This window comes from Drosophila montana, unplaced genomic scaffold, assembly GCF_035044405.1.
Source record: "Drosophila montana isolate Dmon_TW-CO22-7 unplaced genomic scaffold, ASM3504440v1 contig_2438_1, whole genome shotgun sequence".
Classification (NCBI taxonomy): Eukaryota; Metazoa; Arthropoda; class Insecta; order Diptera; family Drosophilidae; genus Drosophila; species Drosophila montana.
In genome coordinates this window covers 1,948,157-1,969,831 of record NW_026997315.1, presented here as the reverse complement: position 1 = coordinate 1,969,831, position 21,675 = coordinate 1,948,157, and the positions used below count along the sequence as shown (strand labels likewise).

The 21,675-nt window shown below is 40.8% G+C and overlaps 2 protein-coding genes across 2 annotated transcripts in view; one reads left to right on the top strand and one right to left on the bottom strand.

Annotated features, from left to right (window-relative positions):
- Positions 1-21,675, top strand: part of phyl (phyllopod) — a 68,836-nt gene that overhangs the window by 4,182 nt on the left and 42,979 nt on the right. The window contains exon 2 of the mRNA XM_064682052.1: positions 18,505-18,583. Within this exon, the coding sequence (XP_064538122.1) occupies positions 18,505-18,583 (79 nt within the window). The remainder of the gene's footprint in view (positions 1-18,504; positions 18,584-21,675) is intronic.
- Positions 8,413-19,255, bottom strand: L (Lobe). The gene is made up of 5 exons (XM_064682053.1): positions 19,108-19,255; positions 16,048-16,226; positions 15,742-16,011; positions 12,482-12,624; positions 8,413-11,659 (listed from the first exon to the last, which is right to left on the bottom strand). Exons 1-5 carry the CDS (start codon positions 19,199-19,201, stop codon positions 8,662-8,664), a joined length of 3,684 nt encoding a protein of 1,227 aa, XP_064538123.1. The 5' UTR covers positions 19,202-19,255; the 3' UTR covers positions 8,413-8,661.

Below are 21,675 nucleotides of genomic sequence, written 5' to 3'. Positions count from 1 at the left end.
ATTGCCGTAAGTAAATGCGATATAAGAATGTATTTTTAAAAGTCTGAGATGCATACATTTTTTTGCTGGGTTGTGTACTCTTAAAAATTATTGTCGGCCACCAAGGTCACTTTGTCAGCGACTCTTTTTGACTTATTATTCAATATAATAAATAATCTAAACTTGTTTATTTTTTGTATGCTTACTTTTTAAGTCATAACTTTTTTTTATTATTAGAATAATATGTAAAGCTCCTCCATGGTCAGTAAAGACTGAGTGATAAAACATTATTGCCAGCTGGTAAGAGTGAGAGCTATTTTACTTTCAAAACTGATCTTTGCTCACTTAAAATTGTTATACAAAAGGTACATCACACCATGGTTACTTTATCAGAAACTTAATCTTTTTCTGTAGATTGTATTAGAAACAAGACAGAGACTAGGCGATACCGTGAACCTTCTTCTACCAACACAAAATGTAGCTCGAGGTACAAAATGAAAGAAATTTTATCTGTATATATAGTATTCTAGAAGCTATGTGTCAAATTTGGTGACTGTAGCCCTTAAAAACTAAGAGATTTGCTTATAAAAACAGTATTTCAAAATTGATTTTATTCGATTGTTTTGGAATCGAGTCAAGTTATCGATTGTCGGAAACAAACTCGTGCTGCGCGGGGACAAGGACGCATTTTGCATTCAAAATTTTTTCTTGCTGTTATACGTACATACGTACGGATAGTCGGACAGACGGACGGACGAATCGATCGACTCGGCTATTAATGCTGATCACGAATATATATACTTTATGGGGTCGGAGGTGCTTGCTTCTCCCTGCAACATACATTTGCACAAATATATTATATACAAATATACAAATATATATACAAATACAAATATTCTATGAATACGTTGTTTTTGTGTAGTATTGCTCTACTAAGGTAACCTGATGGGAATTAAAACTATTCCAAGGTCACTTTAAACATTTTTAGACTCAATTTGAATTGTAATTGTCTCCATGGCCACTTTATCAGCGACTAAATCCTTATCATTAGATTGTAATACGTAAAATAGTTATTTTGGTGTATATATTTTATCAAAAAGATTCTTAGGCTAAAGGTAAATAACATTTTTATGAAAGAACTAATATATAATTCGCCTCCATGGTCACTTTACACGAAGCTGTTTTACTCCATTCTGAGCTGATGGGAATGAAAACTAGTCAAACCTCAATTTTCAATCTTTCCAGGGTCACTTTCCTTGTGTACATCACCTCCATCTTCACTTTAACAGTAACTAATAGGGACTTTAATATTTATTGCCTTGTACTAAATTCAGTGTGTATATTTTGTGTATATACCCAAAGCTGTAGCTCTTAAATAACTTAAATGAAATTTGCTAAAAGCATTTCGTGCTTTCACTTAGTTCCTTTTGGCTCGAGTTACTTAACATTTGACCTGCTTTCGAGCCAAACGAAATGTATCTTAGCACACCCATGCCACGCCCTAAGATACAGATACATAAACGAGTGCCTACATATTAAGCCGATAGCTGGCCCGAATCTTGTACATAAACACCAAGCACACACACACACCAGCCAATGAAAGAGGCGCAAATTGCGGCAACTGTTAACTGTAAATGTAGCTGTATCTCCTTAGCTGTGAATGTATCTGTATCTGTATCTGTGTCTGTGTCTCTTATGTATCTTTAAAGTCATGTGGGTAGCCCTTGGCTGCTTGGCTCGTGCGCATTGTCATAATTAAGCTTGGACTAGGGTCAGGCAGATATATGTATGTTGCATATCCATAGATCTGCCTATTAAAAATGCCAGATAAACATCACGCGTGCCAGCTGGAAGTTTATTAATTAAATTAGCGCCTACATGAAGATGAGCCTCAACATGGACTGCAACTGCATCGGGGGGTCATTTAATTAGTTAGGCGCAAAAGACAAAGCAAGAAAGGAGGAAGCAGAGAGAATAGTTGGCTTTTTAATGCCGCAGATGAAATGCCCTTTAAGGCAGACAGAATGTTTGAGATATATTTTATATGCACAAGTTTAATTGTTCCAATACGAGCTATATCAAATATGTTTGTTTAATTTTGCTTAAATATAAGGCGAATAGTCAAAACTCCTGTCTGCCAGGTGTGGTTAGGGTATCTTGAAAGAAAAATAAAGTTTTTAAAGGAAATAAGTATATACATATATAGAAATATGTTTTTATTTCCATGTAGATAAAATATGATTAAATCAAGTCAAGCTCGCTATGGCTGAACTTCTTTAAAAACAAAAAATCTTTTTATGGTAAAACTGTGTTCTTTGTCTTATATGATATATTGTTGATCCGACTGACTTTAACTTTAAGACAATAAAAGCTCGAATCGTCTGTTGCTGCTGTCCAGAAATATATATCTAATTTTATATGAGTTCGTAGTTGTCCTCTTCCATTTGTTACAAATGCCACGAGTAAACTGAAGTACCCTTTGCAAGGTCCATTAAAAAATGATAAGGCAAATAAAGTAACCGAACTCTTAAACTCAATTGAGCACAGGAAGTGACAGCTAATTGACATAATCTCCCGCCCCCCGCAACCCAATTTGGACAGTTCCATTAGGCTTCAGATGAGCTTCCTGTGTTGATTTGCATATGACAGCTATAGAGTATATTTAGTATATAGTATATAGTGTATATATGGGATATCACGGTTTTGCAGCTTGACATATTTCCTGCTCAGGCTCATCCATCAAGAAATTCGCACGGTATCATTAACAGCTTTATTGACAACGGATATGCTATATGGCGCTTTAAAGTCAGTTTCCCAGCCTGGCTGCAACATGCCACATCCTCAAGCATCCTTGAGCCATATCCTTCAGCATAATAGACAGCATCACCCCCATCGGTAAATCACGTTAATAAGCCGGTAATGAATATTATGTGTGTGGGGTGTGGGTCGTCAGCTCTTACTTCGCATGTTTGGCACACATTCACAGTGCAAATGCTCTGCCTCTCTCGCCAGAGCCCGTTCCGTATGCCATTCCATGCGAGCCGGAAGGAAGCATTTGCCCCTTGTCTAACTGTGGGAAGGGGGCTGCCGGTTGAGGGTCGTTGCGTGTGTGCGGGAGTCGCTACCCTTGCGAAAACCCGACAATTTAAACAAAAAAAAATTCAAGTTGAAGTGCTTTAAAGATATATTGACTAGCTGCCAGATACTACGTAATATTTTACAAATATTAAAAATATTTTCATATATTTGCAAAAAACCGAGAGCTTAAACAACAACAAAATGCAAGTTGAAGTGCTTTAAACATATATCGACAAGCTGCTAGATATCACGTAATATTTAAAAAATATCAAAATTATTTTAAAAATATTTTCATATATTTTAGTTATACTATTGTGTTGATTATTCGAAAGTTAATCTAAAAACTTAGGAATATGTGTTAGGAACACGCCAGTAACTGATGGATAAACAAATTTAATTGAATTAGCCCAACAAAAGTTTACATAGCAAATTTTAGGACGCCAGCTCTTATAATACCTGAGTTCCTTGGGACAGTCTCAGATCTTATAAGAGTCGGGCCTGCCGGTTCGAATGAGCTAATAAATGCTGCACTTGTTCGTTACATAGCTGCCCGCAACTTTATCACGCACTGTTTCACACACTTTCATGTCTTACAGGGTATTTAAAAGAGCAGGGGAAGAAGAAGAGAAAAAACGCCGAGCATATTTCACTTTTCGTTGTTTAATAAGGCATGCGAAAACATTTCTGCTCGACATTTGCCCATTTTGACGGCAGCTCCCATTCAACAGCCGGCAACTGCTTTATCAGAGCTTTATCATCATTTGTATCCATTATGAGGCGCTGGTCTTGGTTTTGGTTTAGGTGTTCGCTGTTGGCTTTTGGCCATCAGGCACATCATCCGCATCATCATCTGGCCAAATATGTCTGGTGCTGTCGCTCGGGCAGCTCGCTTCTTCATTTGTCAAAGTTACGCGCGCTTAGCCCCAACAATAAAGCAACAACTCTTAAGGCTTGCAGCGCTTTTCCAAATGTTTTAGACGCTCACATGCCACAATTGCAGCCGGGCCGGGCTGCGGGTTGCGGCTGCCAACTTGCGGCATGCCTGGCGAAGGCCAACACTTAACTACAATGGGGCACTGCACCAGCAGCGGGGCGGGGGGTCTTCTACGACAAGGAGTAGCTGCTAATGCGTCGCCAAACAGCCAAAGAGACGTCAAAACATGCAGCTGAGACAACGGGCACAGTTGCTCCACTTGGCTGTCGGGCAAGTCAAGTCAAGTCGGGCAGACTTTCAAACGCCGCACAGTGGTACCAAGTGCTGCAAAAAATCATGCACAACCACAAGCTGGTTGACAGATATACCTGGATCGATTGCCAAAGGTTTTATTTCTTGCAAAATCCGGGCAATATCTTGAATAGATATGTTTAAATCATGTTCAAATCTTACCCATTTTCGCTTTAATCCCAGAGAGTTTCGAATAAGGAATCAAATGATTTAATTTGGCTCGAATTTTAACTTAATTATATATAAATATCTAATTCCTATTTTTGATTGAAAGTTCATTTGAATGGCAAAGGAAAACTAAGCTCGTACTTCTTATATTCGCTCCAGTACAAGAATCAATATCTTCTTCTTCTGCTTGAAGAGTCTTCTTCTTTCACAATATACAATAGCTCTTTCCTAGAAAGTCTCTCCTAGAAGATACAATATCTTCACTTTCTTAGTAAGTTTCTTTTTTTTAAAAAAAAATTTGTTGTATGTTTTTCTTTTATGAAAGTAGCTTAGTTATCTGCACAAGTAAGTTCTTATTTGAAAGCATTGTTTTCTTCTCAGGTTGTATCATTTTATCGTATGAAAGGACGTTCATTCTTTTAGATATCTTCTACGCTATTAAAGTTTCTTCTCCCTAAATTTTCTAGAGAATCATCCTCTTCTTATCCCTTTCTTATGTTAATGTAGCTTTTTTTCTGATCGTTGAGCTTTCTCAACCAAACTCTTTTTTTCTGGATAAACGAAGACAAGTCTAACTTGGGTTCAAACTCTGATAATAACACCTTTTGCATTTACTATATGTTAAACCAACGTTAATTGCATTTGTACCACGGTAATTGCATACAGCAACTGGCTGCAAAAACCCGTCAAATGCCGCGAATACCAAAAAATAAATCGACGCGAATCGATGCGTGATACTCAGGAGGTGGCTTTTGATTTAGATCCAATAGCTTTGGACATATTGGTGACGGCAGTGTCGGCGGCGGCGGCAAAAAAAAAAATCAAATGAAAAGAAAAAGGAAAAAAATAAAAACAATTCGCGGAAACTGCGCCAGAGAGCGCGAGAGGAGAGAGAGAGAGAGTCTCTGCGAGAGTGGAGCGGAGTGGACGCGCCTGGCGGTCTGGGCGGCGAAAACGATCAATGGAGCTGCCAGTTGGAGGCCGAAGCTGGAGCTGGAGCTGCACCTGGAGGCTAGCCTTAGCTTTCAATCCGAGTTGTTGTCGGGGAATTGGTTTTTCAAGTTTTCCAGCTTGGACGCGTTGGCATTCCGGGCATGGCGCTAATTAACTACTGCCGGTGTTTAGCGGCAGCTAAGTTGAACCAATTGCTGATAATAAACATTTTTATTGATTTGTGATGATTGCCGACGTGGTCAAGAGCCAACAATTGTCACCATCCGAGTGCGTTGCACAGGTGCACAGGTCTATCTCTCTCTCTCCCCATTCCCTCCCCCCCTCTCTCTCTCGCTCCCTTTTTTGCGCTGGCAATTTATTAAATGCAATTTATTTGCAATTGCTTCTTAGAAGCAGGAGGTGCTCCTGTGCCAGCCTGCCTGGATTAGCCAGTGCATTGCATTCTAGGAAGCAGCCGCAACAGCAGCCGCGGCAGCAACAACAGCAGCAGAAGCAGCTTTTCTTATCTTTTTGCCAGGCATAATTGCCACCGGTCTTACAGATAGGCATCACCCAGCGCCAATTTGTTGTGTCGCCTCAAAAGAAAAAAAAAAACAAAACAAACAAAAATTGTATATACGACAAGAAATCCCAAAACGCGTTACCCTCGCGCGCACCTTTTTTATGGTCGTTACGTGTCGCGGTCGCCGAAAAACACCAGAAATTAACCGCCAGGAATGTTAAACAATTTATGGTGCGACTAACAGATACCCTGTTCAGTGCAATTGCACAACTTTAATCTAACTAGTTTGCATAAAAAGCATGTTAGGCACGTTTGTTGCGAACTTAACATATATATACATTTAGTAAAAACTGGTAAATCTGGAGTATGCCTTAGAGCCTGGCAACTTTTAAAGATATATATACTCTATAAGTGCCTGCATCCCAATTTTTGTAACTCTAGCTTTTATAGTCTCCGAGTTCCTTGGGATCAATTAAATTTTCACCTAATTACTTATAGCTTAAGGGCTTGTAAATGTCTTCTTCAGCTTGTTACATTAATATGCACTCTATTTTGGGACAATATTTTGGGTCTATTAGATATAAAGTATTTCGATTTGATATACCCAATGCCGATAAGCATAAGCAAAGCTCTAGCTCTCATAACCTCTGAGTTCAATGGCACTAGACGGGCTGAATGGCTACCTCATTGTTCCCAGAGACTATACGAGCTGGAGATATGAAAACTGGTACATAGATGCCCAGAGGTTAGTTTTTTCCACTATTCCGTAGATCTCACAGACTATCCTATAAGAGGATACATTTTCTAGGTTATTCATTTTTGTGTACTTTTATTTTTGACTGCTATCTAAATTTCTCAAAATGCGTTGAATGCCATGCTCGTGTCGTCTTGTGTTTACAGGGTATCAAAAAGCCACACAAAATATTCGCCATAAAATTGTTGAAGCGCCTGACGCAGACGCATGTCGTCAGCTTCCATAAAAAAAATCTTATCAGATTTACAGGCGAAACTTCTAAGTAAACCCATAAAAGAAATTACGCGAGGTTTTTGTTATATATATATATTTTTTTTATTTTTGGTTTCAACTTGTGTTTTATTTTATTTACTCTAGATATTTTGTAGTGTCTGGTTTCCTTTTCATTTTATTTATTTTTTTTATATGCTACACATTAAAAATGCTTGGTGCTTATGTAAGACATAGATCATAATTTTAGTTACCATACGTTGATTATGCGAAATCATAAAATGTACATACATAACTATATAAATGTGGGTATACACTATATAAATACTGAAGGGATCGCATTGCGCCTTTAGCTATAACATAAACTGAACATTGGGAGTTAATTTTAATATACAAACTAGTTATCATATCATATAGAAGTAGAAAAATTCATTGTATTTATCTTTGAAAACTATCACACATAAATTTTTTTATATTCTTTTTTTTTTTTGCTGTTGTTTTTTGTTTTTAGTTAAGAAAACTACACTAGGCGTATGTGTTGTTATTTTTTAAAATATTATAATAATTATGATATTACTTAGCTAGGCATAGTTTTTATTTTTATGTGTTAAACATGGTTTTATTTTAATATATATTTTTTATTATTTAATTCTAAGCTGTTTCTTTAAAACATACACATAAACTGGGGCATTAATATATAATTATATTAAAGCGGCAAGACTTTATTTATTTAACGGGAACCTAGTTTTTAGGCAATCTAGATTTTAAATAATAAAAAGTAGTTTAACATAATAAATAAATATAGATTAACTCAACTTAACTTTATGTAATATTTTTATAAGAGAAAATGACTTAAAACTTAAATTGAAAAAAAAGATCATAGAAAAGAACTTATTCAAGGAAGTTTTTTTTGTTAAATAATAGAAAATAACTTATCTAGGGAATTAAAAAGAAACGTCCTCTTAAAATTCCCTTGAATATTTTTGTACAGTAAAAGAAGAAAGAAAGGATCATATTGGTAATAGAAAACAATCTTTCTGGGTAATTTTTGTTAAAAAAAGATAAGTTATTTTTTAATTTAGATTACATTTTTTATATTGGAAAACTTCTCTAGATAAGTTATTTTCGATTATCAATGATGATAATAATACAAAGTTCTAGTAAATGTCTATACGGAAATTTGAATGCTGAATAATTATTATATAATTATTATAATAAGAATATATAAATGAAATGCAATGCATTAAATTATGTATTATTATTATATAATTATTATAATACAATAATAAAAATATAATATTGAATTGAATTTTTGGTTCGATACTTTCCAAAATTTGAACGTCCTTAGGAATTTCGGGAAAATATAAAAATTTATTGATTTTTGTATAGGAAAAAATCAACTTCAAATTAATTTTTTAAGTTGTTTTTTAAATGGTTCCTTTAAAAATGCAACTAGCATGTTCCAAACTAAAAAGAAAATAATTAAAAACAGATTTTACAAAACTTCATGAAAAACTTTTCCTATTCGAAGTTATGGAATAAAAGTGTCCGAGCAGAGGAAGAATTATCATTCTGTGTTGAAATTGGGAAACAGTCTTTATATAAGCTATGAAATGGATGCTGTTCTTGATGCGGGAATGCCACTAATATTGAACTTTTTTCTATATAATACTACTACGTGTATTCTTAACCTCAAGGACGCTAGAGTTTTAAGCTGTTGTTAATTAGTTTTACGTCTTTTCATGTGTGTCAAAGTTAGATTAATTAGTTGCTTAATACTTGGAGTTCGGCTCAGGCGCTGCTGCTGGATCGCTCGGTGCTGAGCAGCTCGCCGGAGCGCAGCGTCTCCTGCGGCACTTGCTCCACCTCGATATATTCCTCCTCCTCCTGAATGGGCTGCTCAGCATTGGGTGAGTTTGCTGTTTCCGACTCGTACAGCTCCTGCTTGACGTGACTGGGACTGGGCGCCAGGGGTGAGCTGGCCGTGGAGCTGTGCGTCTCCTGTTTGGGCTGTGCTCCACGCGCTGCTGCGGCTGCTGCTGCTGCGGCTGGTGGTGGCGGTCGCAGCTCATGAGCGCGCTGATGATGCTCGAGTTCGGCGCGAAAGTAAAACTTCTCCGGGCACAGATTGCAGTCGTAGGGACGCGCGCCATGCTCGGCTATGTGGGTCAAGAGGCCAGCGGGCGCCGTGAAGACCGCGGAGCAGATGTAGCAATTGAAGCCGCGCTGCTCGGTGCCGGCAAAGGTGTGCTCGACGAGATGCTCCTGCAGTTTCTGGGCGTGCGGCAGTATCAATTTGCACAGATTACAGCGATTCTCCAGATAGCCAGTGCTTGCCGGAGCGGGGGCAGCTGGAGGAGGAGGAGGAGCCGCCGCCGTTGACTCCTTGCGCTTGCCATTGAGATTATGCTTGCGACAGCATTTCTCGCACAGCTTGGCCGTTTCACCCGTTGCGCCCGGCAACGGTTCCAGGCACAGAGCACAGACCGGCTCCTGTAGACTGCCGCTGCCCGGCGATTTGGTGTGGAATTTGGCATGCAAGCTGAGCTCGAATTCCGAGTGCAATGTCTGGCGGCAACAGATGCAGGCCATGGGCAGGTGCCCGTCATTGCCATGCTCGCCGAGATGTGCACGAAAGGCGGCCACATGCTCTAGCTGCTGGCCACAGTGGGCGCACTTGCCGGACTGGCCCACCTTGCTGTGCTGCAGCTTGTGCTCGGCGAGTATGGCGGGCGAGGGAAAGATCTCGTCGCAGATGAGACACTTGTGCTTGCCGCTCGAATTGTGACAGCTCTTCATGTGCTGCTCCAGCTCGGCGCGCGACTTGTAATTGCCGGAGCAATAGGCGCATCTCAAACTGACCCCCGTCTTGAGATTGTGCGCCAGCTTGCGATGCGAATGCAGTTCCGCCTCGCTGCGCAAATCCTGCCGCTCGCACATGCCGCAGCTGTAGCTGCTGCTCCCAGCGCTGGACGCTGTGGCCGTGGCCTGGCTGCTGGCCGCCGGCAGCTCGGGTGCACTGGCCGCCGGCGATGTGGCCTTGGCCGCATACATTTCCATCAGATAGCGCTGGCTCAGGCCGTACATCAGAGCCGGATGCGGCGTTTGCTGTGGCTTCAACGCGCTCGTGTCCACCTGCAGTGGACTATAGAATTTGCTGTTCGACTGCGCTGGGCTCGGCGTGCCGCCAAACAGGCCCTTGAAGGCCACGTTGTAGTCGATGTGCAGGTTGCTGTTGTTGTTGTTGTGGTTGGTAGCCGCGGCGGCGGCAGCGGCAGCAGCTGCCAGGGGAGGCAGCAAGGCATTCACATAGAGGCTGCCCATATTGGAGCCGGGCTCCTTATCCTTAACGCCGCCGCCATGCTGGCTCTGCATATGGCGATCGAGCAGAAATTCCACATGGAACGTTTCCGGGCAGCTGGGACAACGGAATTGACGCGCATGCGCGGCCAAATGGAAATGCATTTCCAGTTCCGAGGCGCAAACGGCTCGACAGAACATGCACTGCAACGGATTGGCGGGCGCGGAGGCGGCAGCAGCAGCAGCGGCGGCAGCGGCGGCGACTGATCCACCATTTGCCGAACCACGATCGAGCTGATGGCGCGTCTTGACATGCACATGGAAGTCCGTGTCGCTGCGAAAGAGCTCCAGGCAGGCGCTGCAGCGCAACAGCTTCGACTCCTGGCTGTGCGCACAGGCCAGATGCAGCTGCATGGACATCCGATTCTCGCACAGCTCCGAGCAGAGGGCGCACTTGAGCATCGTGAGCACGTGCTCGCTGAGCAAATGCTGTTGCAGCTCCTCCGCTTTGGCATAGGATTTGCCGCAGCTGGCGCTGCAGTTGAACTCGGAGCTGCTGATCAAGAAGTGGGCAACCACGTGGCGTTCGTATTCGCTCTGCTCGGGCAGACTCAGGCCGCAGTGTGGACAGATCAGCTGCATGCCCTCGGCTATGTGCGTCTTCAGATGGTTCCGGAAACTCTCAAAGTCCGGCAAGCCGGCATTGCACTGATTGCAAAAGAAGACGCCCGGTGGCGTCATGGGGCGTCGCTTATTGCTGCTCAGGTCTGTGGGCAGCTCCTGCTCCGGCTTCTCGGCAGCCGGCGCCTGTGGACTGGCCAGGTCCTGCTTGATTTTGGGCAGCTCCAGCGCCAGCCTGGGACTAAATGTGCCCGCCGTGGCCAGGCGATTGAAGTGCTCGTAATAGGAGTTCGGGCTGCTCAGCCGGTCCAAGTGTGTGGCCCGCATGTGCTGGAAGAGTGCGGCGATATTCGCGAATTTCATAGTGCAGTATTCGCAGCTCAGCTGGAAGCCGTTCGCCTGCACAGCCTCCAGAACCTCCCCGCCAGCCGTGGCGGTCGAGCTGCGCGTCTCTCGCTGCTCGTGTGCGCTCTGCAGATGCGCATTTAGCTGCTCCAGGCTGCTGAACTCCGTCACCTTGGGACAGTAGCTGCAGCGCAGCAGCGGTGTCGGTGTGGGCGTGGTCGGGACATGGGCCCGCGCCCGTTTGGGAAAATCCATGCGACTGGGACTGCTGTCGGAGGCGAGGGCCAGCGCATAGCGACGCTTGTGTAGGCTGCCATTGCTCGATATGGAAGCGGAGCCCGTCGATCTGGGGCTATAGTTCAGAGCATTGGGATTGCCGCCAGCTGCCAGGATGGCGGCATTCTTCTTGTGCTTCTGCATGTGAGAGGTCAAAGCGGCGGCCGTGTTATAGCCACGATTGCACATGCTGCACTGGAAGGGCTTCTGGATGTCGTGCGTCTTCATGTGAATCTTCAAATGATCGCTGCAGAATGGCAATGATAGCAAGACAGAGAGGGAGAAGAGGTTTTAGATTTGGGCATTGGTAAGCTATAGAAGTTAGTTCTTGGTCTTGCTTGATTCCTCCAGACTAACTTATTTCCTCTACTGCTCAATTTGGGAGTACGTTCGTTTTCGGCATATCTAAAAATTTTAAACTTTATCACATCGACATCTTTATTCCAATCTTTGAGTCTCATCTTATTTCTATAACCTTCATCCCCTGAAGACCTTTATCATCTACTTTGAGGTGGTGCGCTCTATACCATCAACTACTTCTTTTTACTTATCTAATTAAGTAGTATATCAAGAATACAGTAGTATATCGATAGTTTAATACTTTATTATATAAGTAAATAGAGGTAGCTGATGCTGTAGAGTACTCTAATTCTTGCTCTCATGGCATTAAAGAATCGTAAATTGCAAAAGCCTTTTCTTTATACCCATTTCAGAGGTTATTATTATATTTCTTGAAATATGTGTCAACCTTTAAACTTCAGCTCTGCAAAGATAACTTTTTATTCTCTTTCTATTCAGTTCAAGAAGTTATCAAAAATGATAAGAGTTAAATATGTAACGATGACTTTTTCCTGTTAATCTATAGACAAGAACATATGTACACATCATTCCCATCCCAGATCTTTCCCGCTTTTGAAGTTCTCCAAGTATATACTATATATATTCTTTTTTTTCTCAATCTGCCCAAGTCTTTATGGTTTCTAACAAGATTTTTCCTTTCAATGAACTTCAAGACCTTTCTTTTATCAGCTATTTTTACTTTCTTCTCAACTCGAACCTTAACACTTACCTTCTTGAGAAAGCAGCCTCACAATGCGGACACTTGTAGTTCCTCTCGTTGGTATGGAGCTTCTTATGACGATCTCGTGAGCGTTTGTGCTTGAATAGCTTGGCGCAGTATTCGCACTTGAAGGGCAAATGCTCGGCGTGGCTCTAGAAATAGAGAGAGAGAGAGAGGGAAGAGAGGGAGATTAGTGAGAGCGACTTTATTACGCGCAGAGTTCAACAAGTGTCTCGGCTGCAATCTGAGCTCTGATATCTGCTGCCGAGGCTCGCCGAGCCTGAGCTTGAGCCTGAGGCTGAGGCTGACTAACCTATTTGAAATTCTTAGAAGCTGTCGTGTCGTCAAGTTCTTGACTTGGCGATTCCTGTCTTGAATTTATTGCTGCAGTTGGCTAAATCTCAATTTTTTTCTGTCTGAAACTGATTCTGAATCTGCATAGCAGGCGCTGCTGGGGGCGAGGGGGTTGGGCTCAGGGGCGGTAAACGTAGGTGTTTCGCTTGCGTCTCTTCATCTAAATGCGCAACGCAAACGCCACAATTTGCTGGGGCGTGGGTAGGCGCGACCAGAGGGGGGGATTACTCCACACACACACACACACACACGCACACACACCCGCAACCGGTTTGCTTTTTGGGTTCTTTGGCGGTCGGCCCGGCTCGAGCTGCGGTGGATTCGCTTTGAAGTGTGGCAAAAAAAAAAAAAACACGCAAAAATTAGCCCATTTGTATGCAGCCCCCCAGTTCGAGCTGGCTTATTGCACAATATGAGCCAAGTTAACCAAGTTAGCCAAGTTAGCACCGTTCGCCTCGCTCAAATTCTCGTGTTGGTTATGGTTTTTTAAACTGTCGCGCCAATCATCAACATCATCAACCTCATCACCATATACCCATATTTCCATATATGCCCCCACCCCCCCTCTCTCTCTCTCTTTCACTGCTTCTGCTAGGAACGTGCGAGAATGGCCCGAAAAGCCGAGTAACCCGCCTAGGATCAAAGGCAGCGCCTGTATGTTAGAACCCGGCGCGTCGCGATAAACGATCTGCAGTTGTCCTAAACACAGTTGCAATTGGGCTAACAAGTTGCTGATGTCATGGGCGTTGTTACCCCGCAAACAACAACAACAACAGCAACAACAACACGAATCACAGCAGGATGAGACATGCCGTCAAGTGGGTGAACAAATCGAGTATTACGTGTATTTTTTTTCGGGCTTTGTTTGAAATGCTACCGAAACTTTTGCTTTGAAGCCAATTTGCCGGCCGCCAAGAATGCTGTTCTGATATCTAAAAAGGCCTTTTGATATGCATCTCATATAGAAATATGTTTCGAGCAGCTTTTAGGCTAATAAAAATTCTTGCACGAGTGCGATTAATTGTCTGAGAGAAGCGAATCAGAGCACATATATCAAAGATCTCAAAGCTCTTTAATATGTATAACTAGCTGCTAAAAATCTATGAATATGAGAATTCCCTCTAGAATAAATCATAAAACATTACGTTAGATATTCTTGTCAAGCAGGTGCACCTATTCCCATAAATAAATTTAATAAAATTAAAATAATTGTGTATCAAAAATATCTAGACGAAAAACCATCTGCTTTTACACACAGCTTTGAGTTCTTTTCTATCGATTACTTTCTAACTTTATGTTGACTTATATTCCCAGAGGAAACTCTCATATTCATAGATTTTTTACAACTATTTATATCTTTGATATATGTGCTTTGTTTCACATCTCATACATTATATCGCACTCGTATATATGATAAGTACACTTTTGTCAATCAAAAGTGGGGCTGTAGTTTTACGGAAGGGTTTCAATAGTCTGCCCCTAAGACTCGGATTTTAATCGATCCAGAATTATTTAAACTTTAAAATGATTCGAGGTTAAAATTAATTTCTGATGTGGATAACTAAAAGTTAATGTTTCAATTTTCAGTACTCCAAAAGGATATCCAGCAAGGTGTGCATTGCACTTAACCGATATACTCCTTTGGCCTTTGTAAACTGAGTATAAGAAATTGTGTTTTAAAGTCTTCCACTTGCCCCTCCTATTTTCATTTGCATAAAAGTGAATTTGTTCTATAAAAACGAAATCTTCTTACTCCCTTGTAAAGGTTATTAGAATAATTTATCTCATATTTATCTCTATCCGTCTGTCTGTTTCTATTTAGACTATTTTCTCAGTTTTAAAGCTATCGTCTTGAAACTTTGCATAGATCCGTCTGTTTGTGGCAGGTAGTACATATGTCTGATCCGACCGGATCGGATAACTATATCATATAGTTGCCATAGTAACGAGCGCCCAAAAAGTATAGTTTACTCTTGTATGCAGAACTTTTTTGATTATCTAGATATTTTGACCAAACTCGGCATTTTTTAATTTCATTATGCTCCTTATATATATGCAAAATACTATCAATATCGGACCACTATATCATATAGCTGCTTTAGGAAAGATCGCTGGAAAAGTAGGATCTAATATGGCAAAAAAGCATTTTCGAGCTGCACAATTCTCACATAACTGCAAAAGGGAAATGGCTACAAGGGTATTAAATCTTCGGAGTGCCGAAGATATCCTTACTTTTTCGTTTTTTTTTATCTAAAATTAAGTTATATTTAAATTTTGCATTGCGATGACCAAACAAAGATTACAAAATTCTAAACATTGTTTTATGTCGAAAATCAAACTGAGTTTGTTATTCAAAAATCATTTAAAAGTTCTTCTGTGTAAGAAGATTTCTTTGTATTTTTAGTTAACTTTCTATAGTAAATTATTTGCTTATTTGCTTTTTGTTAGTACTTTCTTTCTAATCCCATTTATTTATTTCTACAACTTATGTTCCTGTGCATATTAATATTATTGCATTTATTATTCTAATATAATTCCCACCCGTTTTGATGTTATTTTGCACTTTTCTATTTTCACTCTGCTGTAACCCAGTTAAATTTTGAGCTTGAACAATCGATGGCAATTTAGAAATTGTCTTTTACTGCCTGACATTTGATAATTTGATGTGGCCTCCCAAGATTGACACCAAACATTGTTGTGTCCCAATTTCTGCGCCCACACCACCCAAAGCACCCACCCAGTGAACCACAGCAGCAGCAGCAGCAGCAACCACCCAACCACGCCAAGACGTAAGCCTCTTAGGCAACGTCGAGCGAGTAATTAACCCCTTTCGTGGCGTCTTGTCACCCTGTTGTTGAGCTGCGTGGGGTTGTGAGTTTAAGGGCCATGCCATTTGAGCGTGGCTAGGAACTCACCTGCACGTGATGCTTCAAGTAGCCGAGTCGCGGAAATGATTTATCACAGAACTGACACTGATAGGAGCCGTCGCCTCGACTTTTAATGCCCTCGCCTGTCAACTTATCAAACTTGGCGGCTGTTCCGTGTCCTGGTCCTGTGCCACCAGCTGCCAGTTTGGCATCCTTATTGATTTTACGCAGCTTGTTCGCAATTTTCAGCGCCTGCTGATGATGATAATGATGATGATGATGATGATGCAAATGGGCAGGTCGCTTGGGTCTGCCTGCCTCCTGCTCCTGCTCCAGCTCCGACTGTGCGGCAACAGCTTCGCCATTCGCCTTAGACTCCTCGCCGCCGCCGCCGTCGCCGTCGCCTCTGGGCTCCAATGTGTGTGCCGCGGCAGCTGCCGCCAATTGTGGCTGATGCTGCTGCGAATTGGGCGTCAATGTGCCATCCGAGATGCTCGGCGAGTAGCTGGAGGAGGTGTGCGTGCTGTACATGTCTGTAATGGGAGAGTGTGTGAGAGGGGCAACATCAGTATTTGTAATTAAGCTCATCTCGTGTGGGCAGCGACTGCATCCTTATTAGCTTGGCGGCATCTCTGTGACTAAGACAGGAAATCAACGCTGGCTATCAGAATTGGTCGCCACACTTAATTCAATTAACATGCAACGTTTGGTGTTGCCTCCCACCCCAGGCACATGTGATCCAATCCCCCCAATACCGCTCCCTCCCAACACTCGCCCCTGTAAATGAGCCGCACGTTTGTTTCATGCAAACTAATTGCGCTTTTGTACTTAAGAGCATTTTAATTACAAGATCTGCCACTTGACGCCTCACACACATTAGCATCGGGCAATGAGGGTCACTCCAATAATACACTGAGCACAATAATTGAGCTGGTTTATTTGAAAGCCACAGACCAAGCAGCTATTTGTTTCGAGTGCTTGCAGTACTATACAAATGTTTGACATGAGAGAGCTGTGTCGAATTATGTTGATAGTTGTGATCTTTCATAATGTAGAGCTACTTTTTTCTTTCCCTTTGCATTTGAATTTTGTCCAAATTATTCTGAACATAACTTAGAAAACTATATAGAACTGGGATTTCAATTCAACTCCATTACACTGTAATGAATTCCAGTTCTTTTTTTCTAATGTTTCCATAGCTTTATTCAAAATAAATTTGTATCCCAGGAGCCTTTCTGGAGAACCTTCTATAACTCTCCATATTTTCTGCATTTTTCTGAAGACCTCTCTATAATTATCCATATGTGAGGCCTAAATGTCACTTGATTAGTCAGGATAACGCCCAGATACGTTGTCTCTTGATCCGTCTTCACACTTGTGGCACCTCACCCCTGCGTAGGGTGTAGCAGACATTCCGGCGTTTAGTCGGATTCAACTTAATGCTTCACCTGCGGAGGATGTGGAGGTGCTCTTGCAACCCGTCGGCTGCCTTAGTCTCGCACGGCGCCCAGTAAAAGCAGGAGATGTCATCTGCGGATGAGGCAAGCGAGAGAACGAACTCCCGCGGGACTCCCGCAGTGCCAAGTGTGGAGGAGATATGGCTGCCCTTACCTTCAACCCTCCACGTATGAGCGTAACAGAAGGTAGAAGGACACAGGCAGTTTTCTTTTAATTTTAGATTTCTTTCTTGCTTTCGTCGCCCAAATCGCCAAGTTATTTCTCTCAGTGCACACAACTACTTCGATATGGCCGCTCATCTATCACCACGCGCCAAGTGTCGTCGGGTTTTTGGTTCACTTTCCGTTTTGTGAAAAACTTTAATTGAAGCTAATTGTGCCTGATCTGTCTGTACAAATGTATATGTACATATATATGTATATATCTATATCTATCTGCATCTTTTAACTATCCATCTCTATGTATCTTTTTGTTTTGGCTGCCGTCGCTTGAACTCTGATCTGAAGTGTCGCTCCTCAAACTGCATTTTCAACTTGTTTTTCTCTTAATTGGGGAAACATGAAAATAATACATCAGATTAATTATCATGTATGTATCGTATATCGCATAGGCGTAAATTGAGAATTGTCTTCAGTTTGAAGAGTTTACTTGGGTCAAAGAAAGTTAGAAGAGATTTCAAAATCTTAAGATTTGATTGGGTTAAATGAACAAAGATGTCGGCAAGGGGTTGAACAGATTACGTCTAAGGGGAAATACTCGAAAATGGATTTCAGACAAGCTTTTAAGAGTCATTTGGAGAGATTTTGAAATGTATTCGAATATGATAAATAATTGATATTCAGATGAAGTCTAAGGATAATTGTTAGTCGATTATATAGATGTTATAGATAACAAACAAAATTTTTGTGTCATTTAAAAACTATTCGAATATGATTTTGAATGCAGCTGAAAATCTTTGATCTTAAGATGAATTTTAAGGATAATTGATATGCGATTAGGATATATAGACATGGATCGATTGAACTAATTGCGCACAATTTTCTGTTATACTAAAGATATACATATATTTTAAGATCGAAAACCATAAACCTATTATTATTATATTTATATATTATTATTATTGCCTCAACACGCAATGCTTAGCATATGTTTAACGCTCTACAATTGTTATTTATGATGAACTTTGTATTAAAAGTATTCTCCTCGAGCTCGTCTTTAGTTCAAGTAAAAAGGGAAGATGTCTTTTTTCAATCCAATATATTTTTGGTTTTCACTTGGCTAATGCTAATGAACTTTTTTGTAGATCTTGGTCATGATTTCTTAAAAAACTAATCTATGTCTTCCACCTTTCAGATACCAATACCTAAATAAAAAGTGCACTGCTTTCCATTTGAATGTTGAGAAAATATATTTCTTAAACATATTTTCCCAGGTAAGTGAATTTCAAATTCTATTAAGTTAAGATAATGTTGATGGCACTTGCATTTTCGTTTCGCGGATCTCAGGGATCTGTGCATACCATTAGAAAGGTCTGCTAAAAAGTATTATTCAAAGCAGAAAGTGCAATAAAAATAATTTTATTGGTAACGACTTTTCAAGAATTAAAAAAGGTTTTCCAATAAAATATGTGTTGTTCAAAACTCACAGACTATTAGTAACTGACCTATATTCAAAAACATGGCAAATATTATTTTCTTAGGTAAAGCAATTGTATATTCTTTCTTTCTTTTTTTTAAATTAAATTAATTTTTTAAAATTTATATTAATATTTATTATGCTAGAATAGTGTATTTGAAATGTTCATATAAATTATTCAAAAATTTTGAAATTTATTATTGAGAAAGACCTCAATCCTAAGCTACTTTTATATATCCAACCATATATATATCTCCCCAGGATTTTTATACACCAACCATTTTTGTACTAATAATTCAATTAAAATCTCACACTAATTACCGTTATTTGATATCTCCTTGGTGGCTTGAATCTTTTCAATTAAATTCTCCAAACGCGAACTGGGACCGCGATACAACATCTTTAAAGCCATCATGGCATTGTCAGCAATCAATCGATCAATCAATCAATTTGTATTGATTTAACAGCATTAACAAAACAATTTGCACTAAACATTTGTCACTAAACTTTAAAGCTGCTTCTCAGCAATTTTAAGCAGCATTTGAGGAATTCCTTTATTATTTTTTTTATTAATTTAAATTTTCAATTAACACGCGACACCAAACGACGCCAAAGGATCGCAATTGTTGTGGTTGTTGTTGTTGCGCGTCGTTGTGGGCACGACAATGAGGACGTCCAAATGCCGCGAGCACCAAAATGTGACTAAATCAGAGCCAAGAGCCAAGCGCCGTAGGAAACCCGAAGCAGCGGTCGCTTGCGTCGCAGTCGTCGCCGCACAGCTAAAGCAACGGGCGTCAACGCCTATAAAAGCAACAACAACAAATATTCGAGCGCTTGGCGAACCAGTTGCCCAGCGCATGCGTATCTGTGTGTGTGTGTGCCGTTCCTGCATGTGTTGGTGCGTGGCCTGCCTTTTGGGATTCTCGCACCAAGCGCGCGGCGTCGGCGTCGCTGCTGCGCTGCCAGCAAATGAGAAGCAACAAAGCAAAGCATTAAATGGCGCCCCATACACAAACACAAAAACAAACACACACACACACGCGCAAACGGAAGCCGAAACGCAGCCATGCGTGAGCAAGCGAGCGAACCCAAGTAAAAACTGAGAGAGAGCAAGAGCGTAAATTTTGTATGTGCATGTGTTTGCGTGTGTGCATGCGTGTGTGTGTGTGCTGCCTATATACAACCAGTTAAAAGGCGGAGCATGGGAGCCCCTGTGGTGCCGCTATCACATTGGGCGTTCATTTAGCTTGTGGGAGCGGGCTGGACTGGGGTGGGGGTGTGCACATACTTTGTTAATTTGTGCGCTGTGTCGGGGCGGGGGGCTGTACATTTTACATTTATATTTTATTTATGTGCAAAGTGAAAAAAGAAGAAGGTAAGAAATATGCAAATTAGCCAAAATGTCAGGTGTTGATGTGAAGCTTTTGGAAAGTTTTGCTTTTTACTGTTGTTTTTTTTTTACTTGATTTCTATTTGCGTTTGGGTTAGTCTTTGTGCCTGCTCTGGGCAGGTAAAAAGTTTGACAAAAAAAAAGGTTTTTAATTTAGTTGAAAGCGAACATTGCGTACTTTGTCTTAAGAGGATTTGCTGAATGTGTTTAAGTTGAGCTACTAAATAACTTACAAATTAAGGCCAGTTGATAACTTCTTGAGCTTACTTATAGGACCTAAGCCCAAACTTTTTTCAGCTGTAGTTTATCAGAAATAAGCTAAATTAGATATCTTATTTGTTGTTCAAAGAAAAATAAAAACTTAATAAATAAAAAAGTACCGAAGATTGGATACTCTTGCAATCAAATCGAAGATGTGCTGCTATACCTTTGTTAGGATTTTACCTGCGAAATATGATATATTTGCTGTAGTGTTAATACGAATTTGCTGCAACAAAATGTCGAAGGTATGCCAAGTTTCATCAAGCTTCGTTTAAGCTAGTTTGCAAATAAACTTCTCTTCTTCAAGCACATATATATCAGAGATTTTTTGGTAAATGCATAAACAATTTAGAAAATATGCGTAATATCCGAATCATTAACTAATTAGTAAATTTAAAGACTATTTAAATTGGATATATGTTCTATATACTTTGCTTGGACTTCACATCATTTGACATTAGCATACAGAAAAGAAATTTGCATTTATTTTTAGCTTAGTGAGTGACACAATACATTAGCCAAGTGCTGCTTTAATATTCCCCCCTCTTGTAAGCTATCAATTCTGTTCCATTTGTTACTACATTCATTTCTACACAGAATAAACACATCGCAAATGCTGTCAATAAATCTGCGACTGTGGAAAACAAAAATTGAATAAAATTGACACAAAATGATAAAAAGCGCAAAAAAAAAATAACGTCCAAAAGGCTGAAAAGGCCAAAAAGGCAGCGAACACGTTTAAGCCATTAGCGCTAAAAGACGGCAAATGTCGCCCGTCAATATGGCAAATTGTGGCCAACAAAGGACAACAACAAGGACAAAAGCTGCTGCAAAAAAGTCAGCAGAACCAGTGCCACCACAGGCTGCAGTCGTGCAGCAGGCTGCATGCCACTAAAAGCCAAATTAATTATGCATGCAACATCAGCAGCAGCAGCAACAACAACAACAACAACAACAACAACAACAATAAAGCCCCAAAAGTGCAGCAGCATCGAAGCTGTTGTTGTTGTTTTTTTTCTGCTTGTCAGCAGCACTCAACAGCAGGCAGACCCACACACACCCCCTTAACCTGCCGCCCACCTTCCCTCCTGCCGCTCACTTAAACAAAAACTATTAAAGCAATTAAAAAATCACTTTACACATTAGCAGCTTGTTGTTGTTGTCGTAGTTCGTTTTTTATATGCTCACTAGCTGCGCTTCGCATTTGCAATTGGTCGCAGGCCAGCCAATGGCATTCG